At 45.9% G+C, this 22,977-nt stretch overlaps 1 protein-coding gene and 1 non-coding gene across 17 annotated transcripts in view; one reads left to right on the top strand and one right to left on the bottom strand.

The window, feature by feature from the left end:
• Positions 1 to 2,280: 2,280 nt before the first annotated feature.
• EIF4G3 (eukaryotic translation initiation factor 4 gamma 3) overlaps positions 2,281 to 22,977 on the top strand; it is a 355,974-nt gene continuing 335,277 nt past the window's right edge. For 8 of the 16 annotated variants that reach the window (XM_056122564.1, XM_056122563.1, XM_056122562.1 and 5 more), the window contains exon 1: positions 3,281 to 3,307. Coding sequence is in view for 7 of the 16 variants with exons in the window: in XM_056122556.1 (XP_055978531.1) it covers positions 2,615 to 2,826 (212 nt within the window). In the remaining 9 variants the exon portion in view is untranslated. Of the gene's footprint in view, positions 2,827 to 3,280; positions 3,308 to 22,977 lie in introns of those variants that run through there. The other 8 variants (XM_056122552.1, XM_056122550.1, XM_056122558.1 and 5 more) reach the window with 6 other exon arrangements.
• Positions 20,961 to 21,098, bottom strand: LOC130032256 (small nucleolar RNA U109). Its single transcript, XR_008793800.1, has one exon. It is a non-coding gene; the product is annotated as a small nucleolar RNA U109 (small nucleolar RNA).

The raw sequence follows: 22,977 nt of genomic DNA, 5'->3' as shown, positions 1-22,977 counted from the left end.
TATCAGTGTATTCTGGCACATAGTAGGTGCTTAATGAACACCATTTGGTCTATGTGGGAGGGGAGGCACTGGCCAGTGCTGTGCTTTTTTTCTTTACAAACCTTCCCCCCCCCCCCCCCCGGGGCCAGAGTGATAGTACAGCAGGTAGGGTGCTTGCCTTGCATGAAGCTGACCTGGGTTCGATCCTTGACACCCCAAATAGTCTCCTGAATCCATCAAGAGTGATCTTTGAGCACAGAGCCAGTTGTAAGGCCTGAGTACTTCTGGATGTGGCCCAAAATTCAAAAAAGAATTTTCCATCCCCCTTCCCCTTTTTCTTAGAGCCTTGCTTTTTGAGGAAAGGTGAGCACTCTGCCTTTTTGCTGTGCTCCTTATTGAGAATCTCTGCTTTGATTGCCTAGAGCCAGAATCTTATCAGGGACTTTTACATTATTTTGCCTAAGGTCTATCTGTTTTAAGAGAGATAACACTCATAAAATGCTTAGCACAAAGTGATAGCTATTATTAAGTTAGAAAGTGAAACTAGCTCAGAAAAGAATAACAATTAAGTAATTATCATCCTGTTATCACCCTAGTGTAAATGAGAAGTTAGATTTTCTCCTGGGATCAGGTTGTGATTGGAATAAGGAAGCCTGAGATCTCAGTATTAGGAGCGAGAAGTTGGGAAACTAAGGACCACTTGAGAATCTTCCCTGGAGTAAATCTAATCCTGAGTCATCAGATATTACACACCCAATGGGTTAGGGTGTGAATTTGCTAGATTCTTACGAGATAGTGAGGATCTCCAAAATCTTCTTTTATAAAAATGCAGTAGGGCACTTGGAACTTTTAGGAAGTCAAGAATCAAGCACCCACTTATGCTCACAGCTCTAAGTGAATTAAAAAAAAGTCAGCGTGAAACTCTGTAGGAGTAGGAACCAGTACTAGTTTTGATCCTGCCAATAACAAGCTCCATGTGACCTTGGGAAAGATCTGTCTCGTTAGGAATTTCAAATCGTACAACTCTTTTCTTGTACGATGTACCAGCATATTATTTCCTATTTTCTTCCTGAACTTCCGTTTCCTAGGTACAACTTAATTCACCATCTGTGAATGGTCTTGGTCTGTTCATCTGGCGAGAAAAGGACGTTATGGCATGGGAAACGAGAGACTGGGGAAAGGGCATTCGGTGGTGGGTCAGGCTTTGTTAGAATTTACCCACAGGGCCCGAGGGATAGTACAGGGGGCACTACAGTTGCAACCGGCAGACCCGGGTTTGATTCCCCAGCACTCCATATGGGCTTCCGAGCCCTCCTGGAGTGATTCCTGAAGTGCAGAGCCAGGACTAAGCCCTGAGCACCGCTGGGTGTGGCCCCCAAACCTAAAGGGGGTAAAACCAAAAAACCCTCAAAACAAAACAGAATCCATCCAACTGAACCCACAGAACCCTCAGTCTGGCTGCCCGTTAAGATTCCCAGGCAACTTGGGAGGCAGAAAAAAGAGTCATCCAGACCAAAGTGGAATTTAGATCCAGATTTGGGTCTGCCCTTTCCCGGCTGGGTGACCTTGGGCCAGTCACTTTTACTCTCCGTGAACCCTGGACACGGGGTCTCCGAATTCCACTTGGCAGAGTGGACGAGGGCGACGTGTCGACACAAAGGGCCTGAACTGCGTTGTTAAGGGCGGCCAGCGGTGTTTGTTATGCTAATAGCGCCCGCGGCGGGCGGGTTCCTACCCTGCGGGCGGCGCGCGGCTGCAGCGGTGCCTGCTACCCTAACCGAGGTTCCCAGGCTCCACGCCTCTGCGGACCGCAGGCTGCAGGGCCCTCACCATTGTTCTCCCAGCCCCGGCGAGAGGGGAGGGCTCTCCCAGACCGGACCTCGCCTTTGGTCTCGCCCTCCTCCCGGCACCCCCGCCGCAGCGAACCTGGGAAGCCCCCCTGCTCCGATCTTTCCCGAGCGAGCGAGCGAGCCTCAGCGCACTCCCGAACGGCGGCCGAAGACGCCCCCGAGTGTCTCCGAAGAACCCCGACCGCTCGCCGTCTCCGGAAAGAGCCGAAGGGGCTTCCCACCCTCGGCCTCCCGAGCCGCTCCGAAAAGGCCCGAAGCTTCCCGAGCGGCCGTCCTGCCGGACTGCTGGAGGCGGCCGCAGCGCCATGTTGGATGCTCTGCTCGTTGAGTGAAGAAAATCCGCCGGCATCGCCTGAGCCCCGCTACCGAGAAGGGCGCCGCTTCCCCCGGGGAGGGGGATAAAGACCCCCCGCCGCCGGCCCATGAGGATATTGCCGTGAAAGGTCCGGTCTCTCCGCCTCCTGCCCCCGCCGGGTCCGGCCCCCCCCCCTGGGGTCGCGTTGTCACGGAGACCGGCAGCCGGTGGTGCTGGCCCGCGGGGCGGCTGCTGCTGCCGGCGGCGGCGGCGGCGGCGGCGGAGGCGGCGGCGGCGGCGGCGGCGGCGGCGGCGGAGGGCGTGTGTGACCGGCCCCGGCCCCCTCCTCCTCCTCCTCCCAGCCTCCCCCCGGCCCCCCGCGCCCGCCGCCTCCCCGGGTCTGCCCCCGCCCCGCCCCTCCGCCGCCCCCGGCCCCTGCACCCCGGCGCGCCCGGTCCCGCTCTGGGGGGGTTGGTGGCTTCGCTTTGCCATGAGTTTACCGCAGAAACCGGCTCTGAAATCAGGCTCAGCGGCTGCAGCAGGAACCGGACCCGGCACCGGAGCGGCGGCGGCGGCGGCGGCGGCGGCGGCGGCGGCAGCGGCGGCGGCGGCGGCGGCGGTACCGCCTCCTCACCCGGCGGCAGCGGCAGCGGCCCCTCCTCACCCGAACATCAGGGCCCTCCAGACCCAGGCGCCCCAACAGTATCCTTTTCACCTTCCTGCCGGCCCGAGGGCTCGCCGCGCCGCAGGCCGGGGGGTGCCGGGGCTCCCGGGCAGCGGCACTGCGGGGGGACCCTGGGACCCTCGGCCGGACTGTGCAAACGAGCTGTCCCCCGGCGCCGGCGCTGGCGCCGGCGGCCGCGGCCCTTCCCTGGGAGAGCCGGGGGACCCGCGCCCGCCTCTCCCTCCGCCAAGCCCCCCTCCTCCCGCAGCCCCGCTTGACTAGGGCGCATTGGCGGGTGCCTGCCCTGCAGGGAAGGTTCCTCCCCCCCCACCCCCCATGTTGTGAGCACTGCACCCTCCTCACCCCGCAACTCCCTTTTCTGCACCCCACCCCACCCCTCTCCCCACCGGCCGCTCCCCCTTTGCAGCGGGGCCCGGTGGGCTTCCCCTGGTGATCATGAGTAGATAGTAAACTTGATTGGTAAATTTCCTGTGTGAAACGAACCAGCTCCTCGCCGAGGTAAGTTGGCTTTTTAAAATCTCCGCCGGCGAATGCAGAAAGCACTCCCTTCGGGTTCGTGTTGTTTGGGGATGGGCGGGGGGTGGGGTGGGGATTGTGCTGTGGTTTGGGGTGGAACACGATCTCGGGAGGAAATGGGACACCGGACGCTTCCCCGTCTTTGACCTTTTGAGAGGAAAAGGAAGTTTACTGGCCTTACCCATTACCACCCCCCAAATCTCCCCCCATCCCCCAAAAAAGTCTCACTTCTTGGAAGGCTGGTGTTGCTGCTGAGGACAGTGTAAAGAAGGGCTTTAATTTGCGCTTAGATTTTTATGCCCACAGGGCACTCGGGCCCCTGGGGGAAGTCTGGGATGGTGGTGAGTGCAGTTGCTTGTTCCTTTGCTCCACGGTGGAATAGCACAGGGCTTTGATGAATTTCAAGACTTGGTAGCCTAAACTGCTGTTTGATCTGAGAATCGCCCGTGAAGGGAAAGTGTTGCATTGCTTGAGTCTGGAAATTTAGAGGCATTCTCCATCAGAGAATGACATTTCATCAAGCTCATACAAATCCCCCCCACCCCCTTGCTTGTATTTGTGTAAATCAGTAAGTGATCACTGAGTGTTAGCTGTTTTGTGTTTTTGTGTTTGTGTCACCGTGTTTGACTTTTGGACAGTAGGGTGTTTGACAAACACTGGTCCTGCTGTGAGTTCCACAGATCCTTTCACAGCCTGGCGTTTGATTCTTGTCTGTGTCCAGTACTTTGAGAAGGAAAAGGCATCCCCTTTCCAGAGTTATTTCAGGTCATCCTTTTGGTTTCTCTCAAGTGTCATTTTCTCTGTTCTTTAAATATTGTTAGTCTACATTTTTCATTCCAGGGAGAGTGGTGCAGTGAAGATACATTCCTTTCCAGTGTGATGTGTGTACTGATTTCATAATGTTTTTATTCTGCGTGATTCTGTTCAGTGAGGAGTTGTTTGCTGACCGAATGCTTTGTGATACCCTCGTGTTGTTGCAGGCGAATTGGGTTAGTTTTGCTGTTTTTTTTTTTTTTTTAAAAAAACTAGAGGGGAAAGAGGATGGCTGGTTTCCTATCTCAAAGTGGTGTTCACTGCTGGTTCTCCTAAAGTATATTTTCACTTAGTGCTTTGTGAATATAAGTTCCTAATAATGACGTTGTTTTTTTCTCATTAATTGCGAAGTGCTTGGTTGGGACTGTACATTTCTATACTGCCACCAATTAAATGACCTATAATTGCCTTGCATCCTTGAAATGATTTGGCAGTTACGCAGAAATGAAAGGAATTCATAATATTTTTGATATAAAAGTAATAAGGACCACAGTACTGACTATGACAATGTTTGGTGAATTCAGTGGCATTTCCCTGGGCACAAAGAGCTGTGACTTGAGTTTCAAGTGTGCTTTTTCTCTATATTTTACAAAGGAAGGGCTTATTAAAAAGCTCTGAGTTGATTGCAACATAAAAGTTAATTTTCTCTTGCATAAAAGAAACACTTGTAAAGATAATAAATATAAAATGTAATTTCTGATGTACATTTCAAGTGCTGGAATAGGTTTAAATAAATTTTAAACCTACTTGTAGTATAGAATACTAGTTTTTTTGTGGCCTTAACTTTCGACTTTACCTCATCCAAGTTAAAATTAATTTTTCTCTTGATGTATTTCATCACTGTTACCATCTCTTTACACACTGAAAGGTGATGATTGTTGAAATACAAAGGTTTCTGTAGTAACTTAGATTTTATTAGAATGTACCAATGGTGAAATGATACCAGTGGTAATGGAGAATTGGTTAAAAATAGAAATACAGCAATTTTGCTTTTCTACCCTGGGGGAGTGTGGGAATTTTTATTTGATGGAAATGACTTTCTAGTGATTAGAGGGGATCTAGCTTCCGCCACGTGCTAGGCAAACACCTTCCCTCCTATTCTATCTCTCCACCCCATTAGCTAGTGTTTCAAATTTGTAAATTAAACAGAAACAAAAACTAGAAAGAGATTAACATAACAATGTGTCCTTCATTCGCACTTTGTGCTCAGTAAGGGAAATGTTTGTGTAGAAGACTTGAATATAAACGGAAACCTGCTTAATAAGTAGGCGCCAGTATAGCAAGACAAGCTCATTAAGGCCTTTGACTGGGAAGAGTCAAGGGCTGGGGTCTGGCATGAGTTGAGGCTTGGTGGAGGATGGGTAAGGAATAGTAAGGGTGGAACTGTGATAAACCCTGAGATGAAAAGTGCTGATATAAAATGTGCTAATGGCAAGGGAGAAATGTACTTCAATTTTCATCTCATAACTTAATGTGAATTGTTCATGACATTGACACTTCAGAATACTTGCCTTGAGATATGCTTAGCCCAACTTAAAAAAAATAATTTGTTTGGCCATACTTGGTAGTGTTCAGGGGTCACTCCTGGTTCTGCATTCAGAAATTAATCATGGCAGGGCTCAGGGGACCTATATGGGGTGCATGCAAGACCCTAAACTATTGCTCCAGCCCTGCTTAGCCCAGCTTTTCAGGATGAAATTTTAAGAGGCTCTGTTGAGAATTTGTTTTATTTTTGTTTTTTCTGGGGCCACCCCCTGCTGTGGTCAGATCTTAGTCCTGGCTCTGCGCCTAGGGATCACTCCTGATGGGGTTCTGGGAACCGTATTTGTTGCTAGGGATCAAACCTGGGTTGGCCATGTGCAAGGTATGCACGCTGCCTGCTGTTTTATTTATTTATTTATTTTTGCCTGCTGCTTTATTGCCCTGGCTCCTGTTGAGAATTTTCTGGTTTGTTCTTGGGTCACAGTATTGGGGGGGGGGCAGTTTCTGGAATTGTTCCTGCCTCTCTTCCTGGGACTTCCTGAGGTGCTCAGGGGACCATATGGTGCAGGGTCTCTAACCTATATGCAAGAAAAGCACCTTGTGTCTATTTCTCTGGTCCTGAGAATCTATTTTTGCCAGGGGGCATTAGGGGGGCCTCCCAGACAGTGCTTGGGGCCTGGCTAAGAGGACCTGAAGTTTAGTGCCTTGGCCCAGCAGTGGAGTGCTTCGTAGACTCGGTGGTGCTGGCAGCAACCAGGGCACATCTGGCAGTGCTCAGGTGACCCTGTGCTGTGGGATTTCTGCATGCAAAGCATGGTATCCAGATTTGTGAGCTATCTTCCTGGTCCAAGCCATTCTTCAACCTCCCTTCCCTCTGTTGAGTTTCCTTCCCCTTCCCCTTCCCCTTCCCCTTCCCCTTCCCCTTCCCCTTCCCCTTCCCCTTCCCCTTCCCCTTCCCCTTCTCCTTCCCCTTCCCCTTCCCCTTCCCCTTCCCCTTCCCCTTCCCCTTCCCCTTCCCCTTTCCCTTGATGACACCTGGATTCTTAGGGGCTATTCCCCTGGCTCTTTTCAGTGTTGGCCTCATGAACTGTAGGAGCCTTACCCTTTGCACTAACTCTCCGGTTGTTTTGCTATTGTTTGTTGACTGGCCTCCATCAATATGCAGTATAGACACAGGCTTGGTTATGGTTCTCACCAGGGGTTGCATACCTGTGGTGTTCACGGTTGCTCAAGTTTGGGTGGCACACATAGCGGTGGTGCTCACACATCTTCTAGTTGTGCTCACCTGGGGTCACATCCTTTAGTGCGCTCCCCTAGCTAAGGTATCGCTTATGATGTCGGGGGTTACAGACAGCTGAGCGGCAGAGCTGCTGTGCCCCAAAAGCAGAGATGCAGAGATGACACTTGCAGTGTATTGTTGGAATTGGGGGTTTAAACTCAGGCCTCACTCTTGCATAGAGCTTTCACTGCTGCGCCGTCTCTCTCTCCCCAAGAAAGAGTGACTTCTTTTTTGGGAGCTGGGGAATCATGTGGTCCAGGTGTAGAGTACATGCAGAGTATGTACTCCAGTCTTTTGAATCATCTTTCTGGCTCACCAAGAATGATTCTTAACTTTCTCTGTGTAAAGGACCACGATGACCTTTCTGAGGATTTGTTTTAAGTGGGGGTTTATCACCAGCAGTGCTCAGGCACTCCGTAAGCTACGCCCATACATCCTCAGCCTAGCTGTATGGGACTTAGGGATTTGGTGCTCAGGGCCCACAAAGCCGTCTATACTAGGCAGGGCCAGTGATACTGTGATAGCTATCCTCTGTGGTGCTGGATTGAACCTGGGGATTCCTACGAGCTAGGCACTTGCTGTACAGCTTGAGCTATTTCCCTTGCCCAACTTTGATTTTTTTTTTTTTTTTGTGGTGCCAGGGGTAGAAGAACCTGGAGTCTCATATGTGCTTGGCAAGTACTCTTTGGCCGAGTATTCCTGCATTCCTCCATGCCTGACCCTTTGACTTTTTCACCTGGTGGTGCTGGTGGCTACTCTTGGCTTGGTGCTCGGGGGTTGCTTCCTGTAGCGCTGGTAGCAACATGTGTTGCTGGGTGACTGAACCTGGATCTCCTGCTTGTACTCATCCTATTGAGGTATCTCTGTGGCCCTCAGTTTTGACTTTATTGGGTTTATTTTTGGATTATACCCAGCAGAGCTCAGGGTTAACTCGTGGTGCTGAGGATCAAACCTGGGTTTTTTGCATGCAGGGCAACCGTTCTTTGTCTCTCCAGTCCCCCAGTTTTGACCTTTTGAGGAAGTGATAAACCCTCTTCACAGAAAACTTTCTACGCATAAAAAATTTTATATACATTTTATATTTCTTGGACACCCATTAAAAGTTTAGTCCTTGTGGCCGGAGCGATAGTACAGTGGGTATAGTGCTTTCCTTGCATGTAGTCAATCTGGGTTTGATCCCCCACAGCCCATATGGTCCCCTAAACCTATCAGAAGTGATTCCTGAGCTTAGAGCCAGGAATAAGCCCTGAGCACTGTCCAATAAGGTTTAAAAATCAAAGGGAAAAAACATTTAGCCCTTTTGATGGTGATTGCTCACCCTTCGGATGACCTAAATTTAAGTGTCCAAATAGTTTTGACTTAAACATAACAGTTTAGCTATTGTGGATACATAGAGGTCTCTTTATATTAAACCTTCAGGATCTAGTTTCTCTCAGACTTCTGTGGATACTTCTGGGGAGTCTAGTTACTGTTTTTGGGGCTGCCAATTTTGTTTTGAAAATTAGGGTACTGGGTTGTTTGAAAGAACTAAATTTGGAGAAGGCCAGTGTTGATCTCGAAATGACCTGTGTCCTCAGCTCTTTTGCCTTAGTTGTGACATATATTAAAAACAGGTGTTCCTTGGGCCAGAAGATAGTACAGGGATTATGGCACTTGCATGTGACTGACCTTGGTTTGATCCCTAGGACCACATATTATCCCCTGAGCACGTCCAGTAGTGATCCTTGAGTACAGAGCCAAGAATAAACTCTGAGCTCTGCTGGGTGTGGCCCCAAAATTAACAGAACAAAACAACCAAGAAAAATAAAACAAACCTCAAACAAAAAAGTACTCTGTGTGTGTGTGTGCGTGCACGCGCACATGCACACTCACAATGCATGCCTGCCTGCCTGTTTTTCAGTCATTTATTTTCTTTGTGGGGGGTAGGGGGAGGTGGTTGGGCCACACCTGTCAGTGCTCAGGGGCTGTTCCTGGTTTTGTGCTCCAGAGTGACCCTTGGCAGTGCTTGGGGAGCATAAAGAGTGCTGGGAATGGGCTGGAGTGATAGATCAGTAGGTAGGGTGTTTGCCTTGCATGTGGCCAACCAGGGTTTGAGCCCTGGCATCCCATATAGTCATCTCCCTAGCACTGCCAGGATTAATTCTTGAGTCAGAGTCAGGAGTAACCCCTGAGCATCGCCTAGTGTGACAGCACCCCTGCCCCCCCCCCGAGAAAAAAAGGGTGCTGGGACTTAAACTGAGGTTGTCTGTGTACAAGACAAGCACTTACCTTCTATATTATCTCTCCACCCTCTCTCTCATCTTTTCTTTTTCCTCTCCTCCCCTCCCCCTCACACATTTGAGCTGAGCATTGAACTTCCTGGCCCACATATCCAGGTTTTCACTGGGAGTGGCTCCTAAAGTAAGAGCCATCTGGGAAGCCTCTCACCTTAAACTAAAGCTCTAATGAGGTAGGTGCTGTCTTGTTTTTGTTTTTGTTTTTGGATTACCATTCAGCGATGCTCGGGGGTTACTTCAAGAGTTGCTCTTGGCGGTGCTCAGGAGATTCTCTGGGGTGCTAGGGGTCAAACCTGGGTCAGCTGTGTGCAAAGCAAATGCCCTACCTGTTTTACTATTGCTCCGGCCAGGGTGTTGTCCTTTTACAGAAGAGGAATCTGAAGCCAGAGATGAAAATTCCTAAGGTTGCCCAAGTGTTGGTCTGCTCTTCAGGCCAGGGCATGGCAGGCTTAAAAAATCTCTGAATGTCCTTTTCACTTTGCTTCTTTACGTGGGAATGGGAGGAAGAGGTGATTCCTTATCTTTTTAAATTCATTTATTTTGGGGCCATAGCCAAATGTTCTCAAGGGCGACTACTGGCTCTGCTCAGGGGTCTCTTCCGGTGGTGCTCGGGTGGTCATATGTAATGCTGGGGATTGAACCAGTGTTGAAGGGATGTAAGACAAGTGCTTTAATCTCTGTACTCTCTTCTGTCCCCATTTCTTTAAGTGAGATTGTTTTGGTTGCACCCATTGGTGCTCAGAGATTACCTCCAGCTTGGTGCTTGGGGTCACTGTTTGGGGGACCTTGCAGGCTGAAGATCAACCCTGAGGCTCCTGTATTCAGAGCATGTGTTTCACCTCTTTAAGTTATTTCTCTGGAACTGGCTCTTTTAATTTTATTTATTGGTATTTGGGACCTACCGGGTGGTTCTTAAGGATTTTCATGGGGTGCTCAAAAGACCATATGTTGTGCCAGGGATTGAACCAGTTTGCAGATTGTAAGGTGATTGACTTGCTTACTGTATCTACAGTCCCAGCTCTTTCCTTGTAATAGCTCTGTTATTTTGGACAAGTCTCATAATTGCTCTAGATAACCAGTTTTACCTTCTCTAAAACAGTGTACTTCAACCAGTGGTCTATGGAATGGTGCCAGTATGCAGGTCTTCTGCCTTGGATGTAACTGCTGTCTTGTGGATTTTTATACAGGACAGATACTGGTCCAAAGGGGCAAACTGGTTGTAGAACGCTGCTCTAAAATAAAGTGATTAGACTCATTTATTAAATAACTCCTTTGTATCGTAATGGTTTGTGTTTTGAAGGTTTTGGTTTGAGATTTGTTCTTGCCAGGAGAGGGAAGGATTTATAGATACCTATTGTTTTTCTGTTTGATGTTCAGAGATGTGTCTGTCATGGCTTAAAGACAATAGAAGCCTGCTATTCTGGATCAGAGGAAGACTGTTTATTCATATAAGAAGCCTCTGGAAAAGTGGGGGAAAGTCTCTTGTCCCCTCCCCCCCCCGTTAATGTTAGATTTAGCCAAACGTGTTGAAATTTCTAACTGAATTGAACAGTGAGGATGATGGTTAGTTGCTGACATATTCTGCGTGATGATAATTTATTTGGGGGTTGAAGGGAAAGTAAGTTCTGAAATGGACTTCTGTGATAAGACAATATCTTTATTTTTAGGAACAATACTTTGAGTTAATGTAATAGGAAATTAGTTACGTCCTTATTATTCGCCATGCACAGGGCTTCATTGTCTAAACTGCAACTGAGAGGCATGTCCATGAAGTACTTTTTTTGTAGGATTGCAATTTACTTCTGACTTCTCAAATGGCTCCTAGTTTTTTGGCTTGCTGCCAGCCAGAAGATTTTCACTCTTCTAAAGCCTCTGCTGAAATTTGAGGTAGTTTAAGCTGTGTTAAGTACATTTGAAAATTGTCAGTTTTTATGGCCTTTAGAACTCGTAGTAGTTTTGTACTTTTTCAAGCCCAGTATGGTGTTCTCTGATGCTTAACTTGTATGAGTTAAATTCCATTAAATGCTATCAATAGGATGTAAGTACCATGAAGGCAGAGATTTTTGTCTATTTTGTTCACTGTTGAATTGCCAACCCTTTGCCAGTGTTTGGCAAATAGTAAGAAGTTAAATACTTTTGGAGGTGATTTGTTTATTATTAAGTTAGAGTTGGGAAACTGTTTTGCTTTTTTTGTTGGCTGTGTTTTAAATTTTGGGGCCACACCCAGAGGTGCTAAGGGGCTCTTTTCAGGAGTGACCCCTGGTGAATTTGGGGGGCCATTCGTGTTGCCAGAGATTTGAACTGGTGCCAACTGCATACAAGGCCAAGTGGTTTTATCCCTACACTATCTCTCCAGCCCTGGGAATCAGTTTTAAGATGTTTTAGGGCTAACATAGTGCTGGCATCAAAATGAATTTTTTTGGCTACCCACTCAAATAAGTGGGGATGGTGGCATGCACAGACTCAGGGCCTCATATGAGCCAAGTTTACCATTGAGCAATGTCCACAGCCCTCAATTTACTTTCTTTCCCTCAATATTTAAGTGTTTTGAAAGCACCATGATTTACAATACTGTTAATGAAAGGTTTCACGTGTACAATGTTCTAATACTAGACCCTCCAAATTGTCTTTCAAGGCAAGTACCCTGGCAGATGCCACGAGTGTCTGCTCCCTTCTGTCATTGTCTCCATACCATACCTTCTTATCCGCCTGGTAAGCTCAGTTCTATAAATCAGTTTTCAGATTCTGTTGGCTTTGGTCATTTGCTGTTCCCATACTAGTTTTTTTCTTTTGACCATACCCAGCAGGGTTCAAGGCTTACTCCTGGCTCTGTGCTCTGGACTCACTCCTGAATGAATGGCTTGGGTGACCATAGAGGGTGCTGGGGATTGACCTGGGGTTCACCACATTCAAGATGTGAACCTACACACTGCCCTACCCACTGTATTACCATTGGATCCCCATGCAATATACCACACATATGAGGGGGGAGCATTTTGTATCTGCCCCTCTCCTGACTTTATTTGGCATGATACCTTCAGTTCCATCCATATAGTGGCAAATTGCATGGTTTAAACTTTTTTTTTTTTTTTGCTGTGGGAGATGCCACACCTGATACTGCTCAGCCCTGGCTCTGTGCTCAGGGTTTACTCCTGGCAGGCCTTGGGGACCATATGTGTTGCCAGGGATTGAAATTCGCTTGACTGTTTGCAAGGCAAGTATCTTATCTGCTGTGCTGTCTCTCTGGCCCCAACATAATTTTGTTTTCTCTTTCGGCTGAGTAGTATTCCATTGTGTATATATGCCAGTTTCTCTGTCTGAATCTGTTCTTGGATCTTGGCTATTGTGAATAACGCTGTAGGGATTATAGCACTGTCACACTGTCCTCTTGTTGTTCATCGATTTGCTTGAACAGGCACCAGTAACATCTCTATTGTGAGACTTGTTGCTGCTTTTGACATATCAAATACGCCACAGGGAGCTTGCCAGGCTCTGCTGTGTGGGCGAGATACTCTTGGTAGTTTGCCGGGCTCTCCGAGAGGGGTGGAGGAATCGAACCCGTGTTGGCCTTGTGCAAGGCAAACACCCTACCTGCTGTGCTATTGCTCCAGTCTATAGGGAGTATAGGAGAGCAAATGTCTTTTTGAAATAGTGTTTTTGGGGTATTGGATCGATGCCAATAAGTGGAATTTTTGGGACATGTGAAAGTGGTTTGTTTATTGAGAAGTATCTACATAATTCACTTTTTTTTTTTTTGGTGGGGGGAGGCTATACCCAGCTGTGCTCAAGACGTATGCCTGGCTCTACAACTCAGAGATCACTTTAATTGGAACTTGGGGGGAACTATATGGGTCAGCTGCATGCAAAGCATGCACTTTATTTCTCTTTACTGTGAATCCCACCCCAAAATTTCTTTCTTTTTTTTTTTAATTTTGGGGCAAAAAGGGCAGTGCCAGGGATTCATAAATTTTTGCACTTTGCACTTTGCACTTTGCATTTTGCACTGGGATCATTCCAGGTGATACACGGGAACCCTATGGGGTGCCAGAGATTGAACCCTGAGCGGCTGCATTTGAGGCAAGCACATTGTTATCTGTACTGTCTCTTTCCATATACTCCCACAATTCACTGTTAACATATAAAGCTGTCCTAAAATTGTTTTTGCACTGATGTGTAATTGAATAGTTCCATAGTGTCCTTTGAGATAAAATAGCATTGGCCTAGTTTGCAAAGCTGTCTTAAAGTGATTGAGTTGCTTTTAAAAGTGTAAATCCCAAAAATAATATAAAAAGTATAAATTCTGAGGTTTAGAGTTGATAAAAGCCAAAGAGAGGAAACATTTATTGTCAAATGTTACTATTAAACATTTTTTTAAGATAAGCAAGTCAAGAAAAAAATGCATAGAAAAAAGCCACTCAGTATGTTAATGTGTTCAAATAACACTTAACATTGTGGTATGTGTCTTTTTTTTTTTTTGTCACACCCAGCGATGCTTAGGGGTTACTCCTGGCTCTGCACTCAGGAGTTACTCCTGGCGGTGCTCAGGGAACCACATGGGATGCCAGGGATCGAACCCGGGTTGGCTGCATGCAAGGCAAACGCCTTACCCGTTGTACTATCGCTCCGGCTCCTGGTTTGTGTCTTTGTGGGGAGGGTTTGGACACTCATTTTTAGTGATGTATTCACAGTCACTCCTGATGGTTCACAGGGGATTCTATGTGGGGATGGGGATTGAACCAGGCTTTGCCACATGCAGGGCAAGTGCCTTAACCCTGTACTCTCTGGCTTTAACTTTGATTTTTAAAAATTGATTTTCAAGGCATATTAGTTTAATTAGAAATGATTTAAAGAAAAAGAGAAAAAAATCACAAGGGATTCATAAATTACACCTTTATGGTACCCCGATCCTCACCATAAATGATCCCTAAGCGCAGAGCCAGAAGTAAGCCCTGAACACAACTGGGTGTGACCCCAAAGCAAACACAGACAAAAAAGATGGGGCTGGAGGAGATTGCACCAAGGGCTGGAGCAGGCTTTGCATGCTGAAGAACATGCCATGGTTCCCTGAGCATCAAGCTGGGAATAGCCCCAAGCACTGCCAGGTGTGGCCCAAAAATAGAAACCAGAAATGTAAAGAAAAAGGAATTTTAAAACAATGGAAGAATACTGAGAATAAGATAAAATTTTGGATGAGCAGAGGGGAGTAGATTTGGTGGCTGAGTTATTAGCATAAACATATTTTGTTGTGGTATAAATATGTTGTATAATGGGTTGTAAGAATCATCATTAGGCTGATTGGAGGATTTTTCCTTTTCTTTCTGGTTTTGGGCCATACTAAGAGGTATTTAGAGGATGCTCCCAGCTCTGTGCTTGGGAGTCACTTCTGGGTGGTGCTCAGGGATCTAACCAAGGCTACCTACATGCAGAACATGTGCTCATTCGGCTCAGCTATCTCTGCCTCTTCCTTTCATTCCTCCCCTTTGTTGGAGCGGAGGATTCTTGTGGTAGACTCTAGACAGGAATGGAGAATCATTTTTCTGCCAGGGCTATTTATGTATTTGTAACATCATTCATGGGCCAGGCAGGCCATGGTAGCACACAGGCCATGGGTGTCAGTGTGTGCACCATCATGTAGCAAAACCGGACCATGTGAGAAGAACCACTGCCAGTTGTTCCCCATCAGATAATGGGCTCCAGATAATGGGCTCAGATTCCAGAGCATAGATTCCCAAACTGGCCTACCTGGGACCCCTCCCAGATTCTTGGTCAAACTTGTGCAGCAATTCAACATGAAGACCTGATGGTGAGGTGCTGGCTATTACTAGGTCACCCTGCAATGTCTTGGGAGACTTTAAACTGGGGGCAGCTGCATGCAAGGCATGCCCCGTCACCCCTGTGCTGTCTCTGCAGCCCAGGAAAGTATTTTTTAAAGCACAGTGCTTTAAACTGGGTATTTAAACTGGGTGGCAGCAAGGCAAGCCATCTCTCTAGTTTCCCTTTCAACTGGAGGTTTAGTTTTGACCCTCACACTATGTGGTACCCCAGGTGCTGCCAGGAAGTGATCCCCCGAGTATCAGGTTGGGAGTGTGACCCAGTAAAACAACAGAAAGGAAAACAGCACCACAAAGAAGTTAGGCTTTGCTTGTATGCAGCCATTATCTTTAAAAAAAAAAGTCCGTATTGAGATATGCTCTACATGTTCTAAAAGTTACCTATTTAATATATACAGTTAAGTATTCAAATAAACTATTTTAATAAGTATAGTTAAGTAAATGCAAAAAACAGTAGAGGTGTCAGCACAATTAGCTTTAGAACATTATCATCTTTCCCAAAAGAAGCCTGTTAAACTGAGGCCGGAGAGAGTACAGCAGGTAAGGCACTTGCCTTGCATGATTCATTCCCTTTCCCTGGAACTCTTTATGGTCCCCCGAGCCCATCAGGTATGATCTCCTAGTGCAAAGCTAGGAATAAGCCCTGAGCACTTCTGGGAGTCTCCTTAGAACAAAAAGAAACCTGTTAAAATATTTTTCAGTTTTCTCTGCTGTAGCAGGCAAGTACAAATCTTCTGCTTCGAGAGGTTTGCCTGCTCTGGACATCACATGTAATGGAATGCTGTGTGGCCTTTCATGGCTGGGTTTTTTTTTTGCTTAGCATAATATTTTCAAGGTTCAGTAGTATATACATTATATATAGCACTATAGCACTCTCCTCCCACTGTTCATCCATTTGCTTGAGCAGGCCCAATAACGTCTTCATTGTGAGACTTGTAACTGTGTTTGGCATATTGAATACAGGGAGTCATATAGTCATATAGTCATATACAGGCATATAGAGTCACAGGGAGCTTGCCAGGCCTTGCCGTGTGGGCGAGATACTCTTGGTAGCTTGCCGGGCTCTCTGAGAGGGTCGGAGGAATTGAACTTGGGTCGGCTGGGTTGGCCGTGTGCGAGGCAGACGCCCTGCCCGCTGTGCTATCGCTCAGGCCACATTTTATATATATATATATATATATAATATTTTTGGGCTGGACTAATAGCACAGCGGGCAGGGCGTCTGCTTTGCACATGGCCAACCCGGGTTCGATTCCCAGCATCCCATATGGTCCCCCATGCACTGCCAGGAGTAACCCCTGTGCATCGCCGGGTGTGACCCAAAAGCAAAAGAGAAAAAACCAAAAAACCCAAAAAAACCCTAGTGGTGCCTTGATGTTTGGGGGATCTTGAGGTGCTAGGAATTGAACTCAGCTTCATAAATGCTCTACATTTGAACCACATAGCTGGATCTATATCAGTTCTTTTTAAAAACTGGTTGGGCCTGGGAGATAGCTCAAAGAACTTAGGCACTTGCAAGTTCCTGGATTTGATAATTGGCACTCACAGTTCCCTTAGCATTGCCAGGAGTGACCCTTGAATACCTCGCTGGGTTTTGATTTGTTGTGGTTTTGATCTTTATTTGCATAACAGATGGTTTTGAATATCTACCTTTTCCTTGTATTTTATTCACTATTTGTCTTTGGAGAAATGTCTTTCTAAATTCTTTGCCCTGTTATTGAAAAAAAAGTTTAAAATTTAGTCACCATGAGATACACAGTTACAAAGTAGTTCATGATTGAGTTTCAGTCATACAATGTTCCAACACTTATCCCTTCACCAGTGTACCAATGTCCCCAGTTTCCCTGCTCTCCCCCTTCTCCCTCCCCCCCCCTCCCCAGCCTGTCTCTGTGGCAGATACTTTCTGGTTTTCTTTTAGGCTCTGTGGTTTTCAGTACTGTTACTATGTTACTTAAAGGGTAAAATGCATATCACTTTACCTCCTTTCAGCAGTTCTTGTCTAGAGTGATCATTTCCAACTATCATTGTGAAGTTATTCCTTCTCTGTTTTAACTGCACTCCCCCTACCCATCGTGGCAAGCTTCCTACCATGGACCAGTCCTCCTGGCCCTCATTTCTACTGTCTTTGGGGATTCTCATATTGTGCTTTTATATTCTGCAAATGAGTGTGATCATTCTGTCTGTCCCTCTCCCTCTAACTTACTTCACTCAACATGATACTCTTCATGTCCATCCATAAGCAAATTTTATGACTTCATTTTTTTCTAGCAGGTTTAGTATTCCATTGTGTGGATGTACCATAGTTTCTTTATCCACTCATCTGTTATTGAACTCTCTGGTTGCTTCCAGATTCTGGCTATTGTGAATAGTGCTGCAATGCAGTGAACATAGGAGTGCAGATGACTTTTCTGCAGTGTGCTGTTGGGCCCTTGGAGTATATTACCAAGAGTGGTATTGCTGGGTCATAAGGAAGCTCAGTTTCTAGTTTTTTGAGAAATGTCCATATTTTCCAAAAATTTTAACAGTTATTAATTGGGGGTTCACATGTGGTGCTGTTTAGGGGCTTCTCCTGGCATGGTACTTGGAGGTTGTTCTGGCAGTGCTTTGGGGATCATGTAGTACTTTGGATTGAACCTGAGCGAAGATGTACTCTAACCCTTTGAGCCAGCTCCTTGGCCCAGGGTTGTCTTTCTCAAAATTAGGGGCAGGAGAGACAGGTGGGCAGGTTACTTGCCTTACTCATGTCCAACCTGAATTTGATTCCCGGCACCTCAGATCACCCCCTGTCCCACTTTGAGTGATCCCTGAGTGCAGACTCAGGTATCACCCCCAAACAAACAAAAATTACTGTTTTATGGATCATGCCCGGTGGTGCTTATGGTCTACTCCAAGCTTAGTCCTTGGGTGTCACTTCTCTTGTTCCTAGGCCCCACTTTGCACTTTTATTAGAGTGTCATTTCAACTGTCTTAAGGGCTGGAGAGAGAGGACAGGAGATAAGGGGCTTGCTTTGCACGCAGCCAACTCCAGTTTGATTTGTGATAGCACATAGGTCCCCTGAGCACTGCCAGGATTCACTCCTGAGTACAGAGTTGGTTGTAGTGCTGAGCACTGGTTCTGACTCTAGCCCAGTCTTTACCCCCAGTACAATTTTCATATCATTTTACCAATAGAAAACAAACAAAGATGGGAGATTGTATAAAGGGTAAGGCATTTGCTTTGCATATGACTGACTCCAGTTTAATCTCAGGCACCAAATATGGTCTTCTCAAGTACCACACTACCAGCAGTGATCCCTGAGCATAGAGCCAGGAGTAAGCCCTGAGCACCACAACAAGAAAATAAAATAAGAGCAGAGAGATACTGGAGAGAGAGAGTACAAAGGAGACTTAGGTATTTTTGAGAGAGCACTTGCCTTGTACACTGCCTACTTGGGTTCAATCCCTGACACCCAGGCTCCTACACCTGACCAGGACTGATTCCTAAGTACAGAGCTAGGAGCAGTAAGACCTGAACAGCTCCGGTTGTGACCCAAACATACACACAAACATACACATGAAATGGAATTTATTTATTTCTGACTAGGTGCCAATAATTCAAAGAGGCAACAATACTCTTTCAAATGGTACTGTGACAATTACATATCCGCAAGTAAAAGAATTTGGTTGGGGACTGGGGATGTGGTTTAGCAGTGAAACACATGCCTTACATATATGAAACCCTATATTCAATTTCTGGCACTGCAAAAAAAATTGAACTTGTACATAAAAAATTAAAAAAGGATTTGAAAACTAAATGTAAGAACTAAGATTATAAAACTTTTGAAAGAAAACAAAAGAGTAACCATGACCTTGGTTCCAGGGGAACATTCTTTTTGCCATGGGCCATTTGGATATTTATAGCATCCTTTTTGGGCCATACAGTATGGTCAGACAGGCCACAGGCAGTTGACGACAAGCATCCGCATCTGTCTGTCTTGTAACAGTGATTAGGATTTAACTCCTGGCTCTGTGCTGGAGGTCACTTCTGGAAGTGCTTGGAGGACCATATATGGTGCTGGGAATTGAACCAGGGTTGGCTGCAAGTAAGACAAGTGGCCCCATGTCAGGTGTTTTAATCCATTAAGTGGGTTGAAATTTAGGGGTGCTATTTATAAAATGTGACCTATTGAGTAAAGTCTTTTGTGTGATCAATAGCCAGTCATTTTCACTTTTTGAATAATGCTTAGAAAACCACTCAAGAAGGTTTTACCTCTTGTTAGTAAAATTTTTGTAAGAAATTAAAAATAAAGAGACCAGGTTGATAGTGCTTGCCTTGCACGCAGCTGACCTGGGTTTGGTCCCCAGGCACACATCCCATATGGTACCCTGAGTGCACCAGGAGTGATTCTTGAATTCAGAGCCAGTAGTAACTCGAGCACTTCTGGTTATGGCCCCATAACCAAAAATAAAAAATAAAAATAAAAATAAACCAGATTAGATTCATATTAGTGATAATCTTGTACAAAAGCTATAAAGATTGAAGGGATGGTTGAGAGGACTTGAGCGCTTGTTTTACAAGTGGTAATCCCTGGTTCCATCACTGAGCTTCTTTGATCCCTCAAGCACTGCCAGGAGTGACTCTCTAAGCTCGGAGATAGGACTCAACCCCTGAGCACTGTCAGAAGTGTTCCTAAAGTAAAAACAGAAAAAAAAAATCCATCAAAAGCAAAGACATGTAACTATTGTGCTATTCTCTGAAGATGTAATTGTGGAACTGGAGAGATTGTATGGGTTCAAGGTGCCTGCCTCCTGTGCAGCTGACCCCATGCAATCTCTGACACCACACATATGGTCCTTTAAGCCCTACCAGGAGTGGTCCCTGGACACAGCAGGAGTAAGCCCTGAGCACTGGTGGGTGTGGCTCAAACTCCAACCCCCCCACCTTCCCTTAAAATGTGGGAATAAAGTTGCTAATTTGGGGGGGTTGGTTTTTAATTTTTGGTGGTAGTGGTGGGGGAAATCTTCCCAGTGTGCTGGGGTATACCAGGACTACACTTGGTGGTGCTCAGGAGGCATTGGTGACTGGGATTGAACTAATACCCTGTGCATACTAGTCATGCACTGCATCCAGCCCTCTTCCCAGTCTCAGAATTGCTGACTTTTTATGATAACTACTTTTAAAAGTTATGACTATATTTTAGTATGACTTACTAAATAAGCAAAAGACCATAGCTTACCTATGTAGTATTACAATGTCATCAAGTACCGAATGTTGAGTCCTTGAGACTGATACCTTGAGACTGATACCAATGTTGATCTTTTTTCAGAAATTTTAGACTTTGGCAGCTCTATGAAATAAATGCGATCTCAGAAGCACACAGCAGAGTATTTGACCTTACCTTATTACCTTTTGTGATTGGGAGAGTGGACTTGAGTATGGTCCTGTTTAGGGAAGGCACTGAAAGCTGCTCTGGAAAATCAGTGATTGCATTCTTGGTCTCCTTTAAATGCCGATAGCAGAGCAGGTAGGGCGTTTGCCTTGCACACAGCCTACCTGACTGACCCAGGTTTGATTCCTCCACCCCTCTCGGAGAGCCTGGCAAGCTACTGAGAGTATCTCACCTGCACAGCAAAACCGTGCAAGCTACCCGTGACGCATTCATGCCAAACACAGTAACAAGTGTCACAATGGAGACATTACTGGGCCCGCTTGATCAAATTGATGAACAATGGGAGGACAATGACAGTGACAGCTATTAAAAGATCCAAGCCTATAAGTAATACATTGGCTTTGTTTCTTTTATATAGACTTTTCATAGCCTACTTAGGGATAAACTTGGGCCAGCTTTTTGGCTCTCTCCCTAGGGATGTTTGTTCCAGAGCTTGAAGGAGGATCAGCATCAGGCTTATGATTAATCATACTGACTTGAGGTCTTTAATAACATATACCACTTTGTGTGTGTGTGTGTGTGTGTGTGTGTAGGAGAAATAAACTACTTAACCTCTATAGAAGGTTGGTAGCACTGGACTACTTTTTAAAAATTTGTAATATAGCATGTTATGGATGTATTCCTGCCCCAAAAAGAAGAGGGAGCAGGCATTTCCACATGAAAATAACACAGACCATTTTGCTCTATATTAATAGGGTGACCAAAGGTCCTGTTTGCCTATAATGACCTGTTTGTACCTACTGTTATACATCTTTAAAAAATTAGGATTCTGTGCTATTTCTAGTTGTGTAACTACAATACTTTGGGAGACATTTCACATTTCTTAATTCATCAATTTGTATTTGGTCCTATAATGTATAAATGGTCTTTGATATTAGCATGTGTACTAAATAGAAACAGTATTGTCATCCTTCCCTTTTAAAAAACTTTATTTGAACTAATTTTATCTATCTTTTTTTTTTGGTGGGGAGAGCATGGGCCACACCTGGTGGTGCTCAAGGGCTAATCCTGGTTCTGAGCTTGGGGGTTTTTCCAGTGGTTATCAGGACCTAGGTGGTGCTAGCAGTTCAGCCTGTGTCTCCTGCATGCACTCTTGCCCTTTGAGCTGTCTCTCTGACTCTGTGAACTGATTTTACTTTATTTTTTATACATTAAACATTTTATATTAAAAACGAATTTAAACATTTTAAGACACTTGATTTAAATAACTATTTATAATTAAGTTTTATGCATATAGTACCAACACCAATTCTGTCACCAGTGTTGACTTTGATCAATGTCCCCAGTTTCCTACCAAACCCACCCCCCTCCAGCCTTTCTCCTTAACAGGCACATATTTAAGTTTGGTTATTGTAGTTTAAAATCTCATGCTTACAGTATTTTTTTTTTAATGGTGGAGTACTGCTTTTTATTCAGCCATTGAATTTGCTGATTGAATTGGGCATGAACTCCACATTACTTTTTTTTTTAATTAAAAAAGTTAATTGAATATCTGTGAGATAGACCATTATAAAACTGTTTATAATTGGGTTTCAGTCACACAGTTATCCAGCACCCATCCCTCCACCAGTGTATATTTCCCACCACCAATGCCCCCTGTTCCCCTCCTACCATCCTCCAGCACCCCATCCCCGAACCCCCAGCCTCCTTCTATGGGAGGCACTTTCCTTCTTGCTCTCTCTCCTTTTCCCTTTGTGCACTTTGGTTTGCAGTACAGGTGCCAAGGGGTCATGGTGTTTCTTCAGGGCATTCAGTGTTTTTATTGGGATGGTAAGGCTGGAGTAGCTTTTCAGTTGGGTGACAGCTTTGAGGTGTGAATGTGACTGCCGAGGCTTCTGGAAGTATAGGAAGGTAGCCAGCTCATCCTGACCCTGAGAAAGCCTGGAGATTTCAGTCACAAAAGCCACATACCCGCGTTTTCAGCAGATAATATCTTGGTGAGGTCCATCTTGAGATGGTGGAGTCATGTGCAAGCAAGTGGCTCCTGGGACTCTGTTTGGGCAGGCACCAGTCTAACCCGCCCCCCTGTGATTTACCCTGGTCTGTTTAGCCTTGCATGGGTCCGAGATTAACTGCAGCTTTTGATCTCGTTCGAGATTTATTTATGGGTCTCTGAAGTAAGGCCAATAAATGAGCTTCTATAGCTGAGCCAGAGGTGGTTTGTGAGCATGGCTCCCACATACCTAACTTTTGGCTGTTTAATTTCTTGGTAAACTTGGTTCTAAGTTGTTGAGGTCTGGCCAAAGGCACAGTGGCAATTTTGGGGTGTCAGGAAGTCTGAAGGCACCATCGGGCTGCTGATGCACTCACCCAGCAGGAACAGATTGATCTGTTGGCGGCATCATACCTCCTCATGCTTACAGTATTGTCAGCTCCGTAGTTTAGATATACACATAAATCTCACCTCTTCACCACCCATTACCTCCCATTCCTCTCTTTTCCCCCTCCCTCCCCACGAGGCACACCCCACCTCCCATTTTCTTTACTTTTCTGCCCTTCTTATTTCCGTGATTCTTATTTCCGTCACTGTGGGTATCCCCAC

This window comes from Sorex fumeus, unplaced genomic scaffold (assembly GCF_029834395.1).
Source record: "Sorex fumeus unplaced genomic scaffold, SorFum_2.1 ptg000047l, whole genome shotgun sequence".
NCBI lineage: Eukaryota > Metazoa > Chordata > Mammalia > Eulipotyphla > Soricidae > Sorex > Sorex fumeus.
The sequence above is the reverse complement of the archived record's forward strand: the minus strand, read 5'-3'. Positions and strand labels throughout refer to the sequence as shown.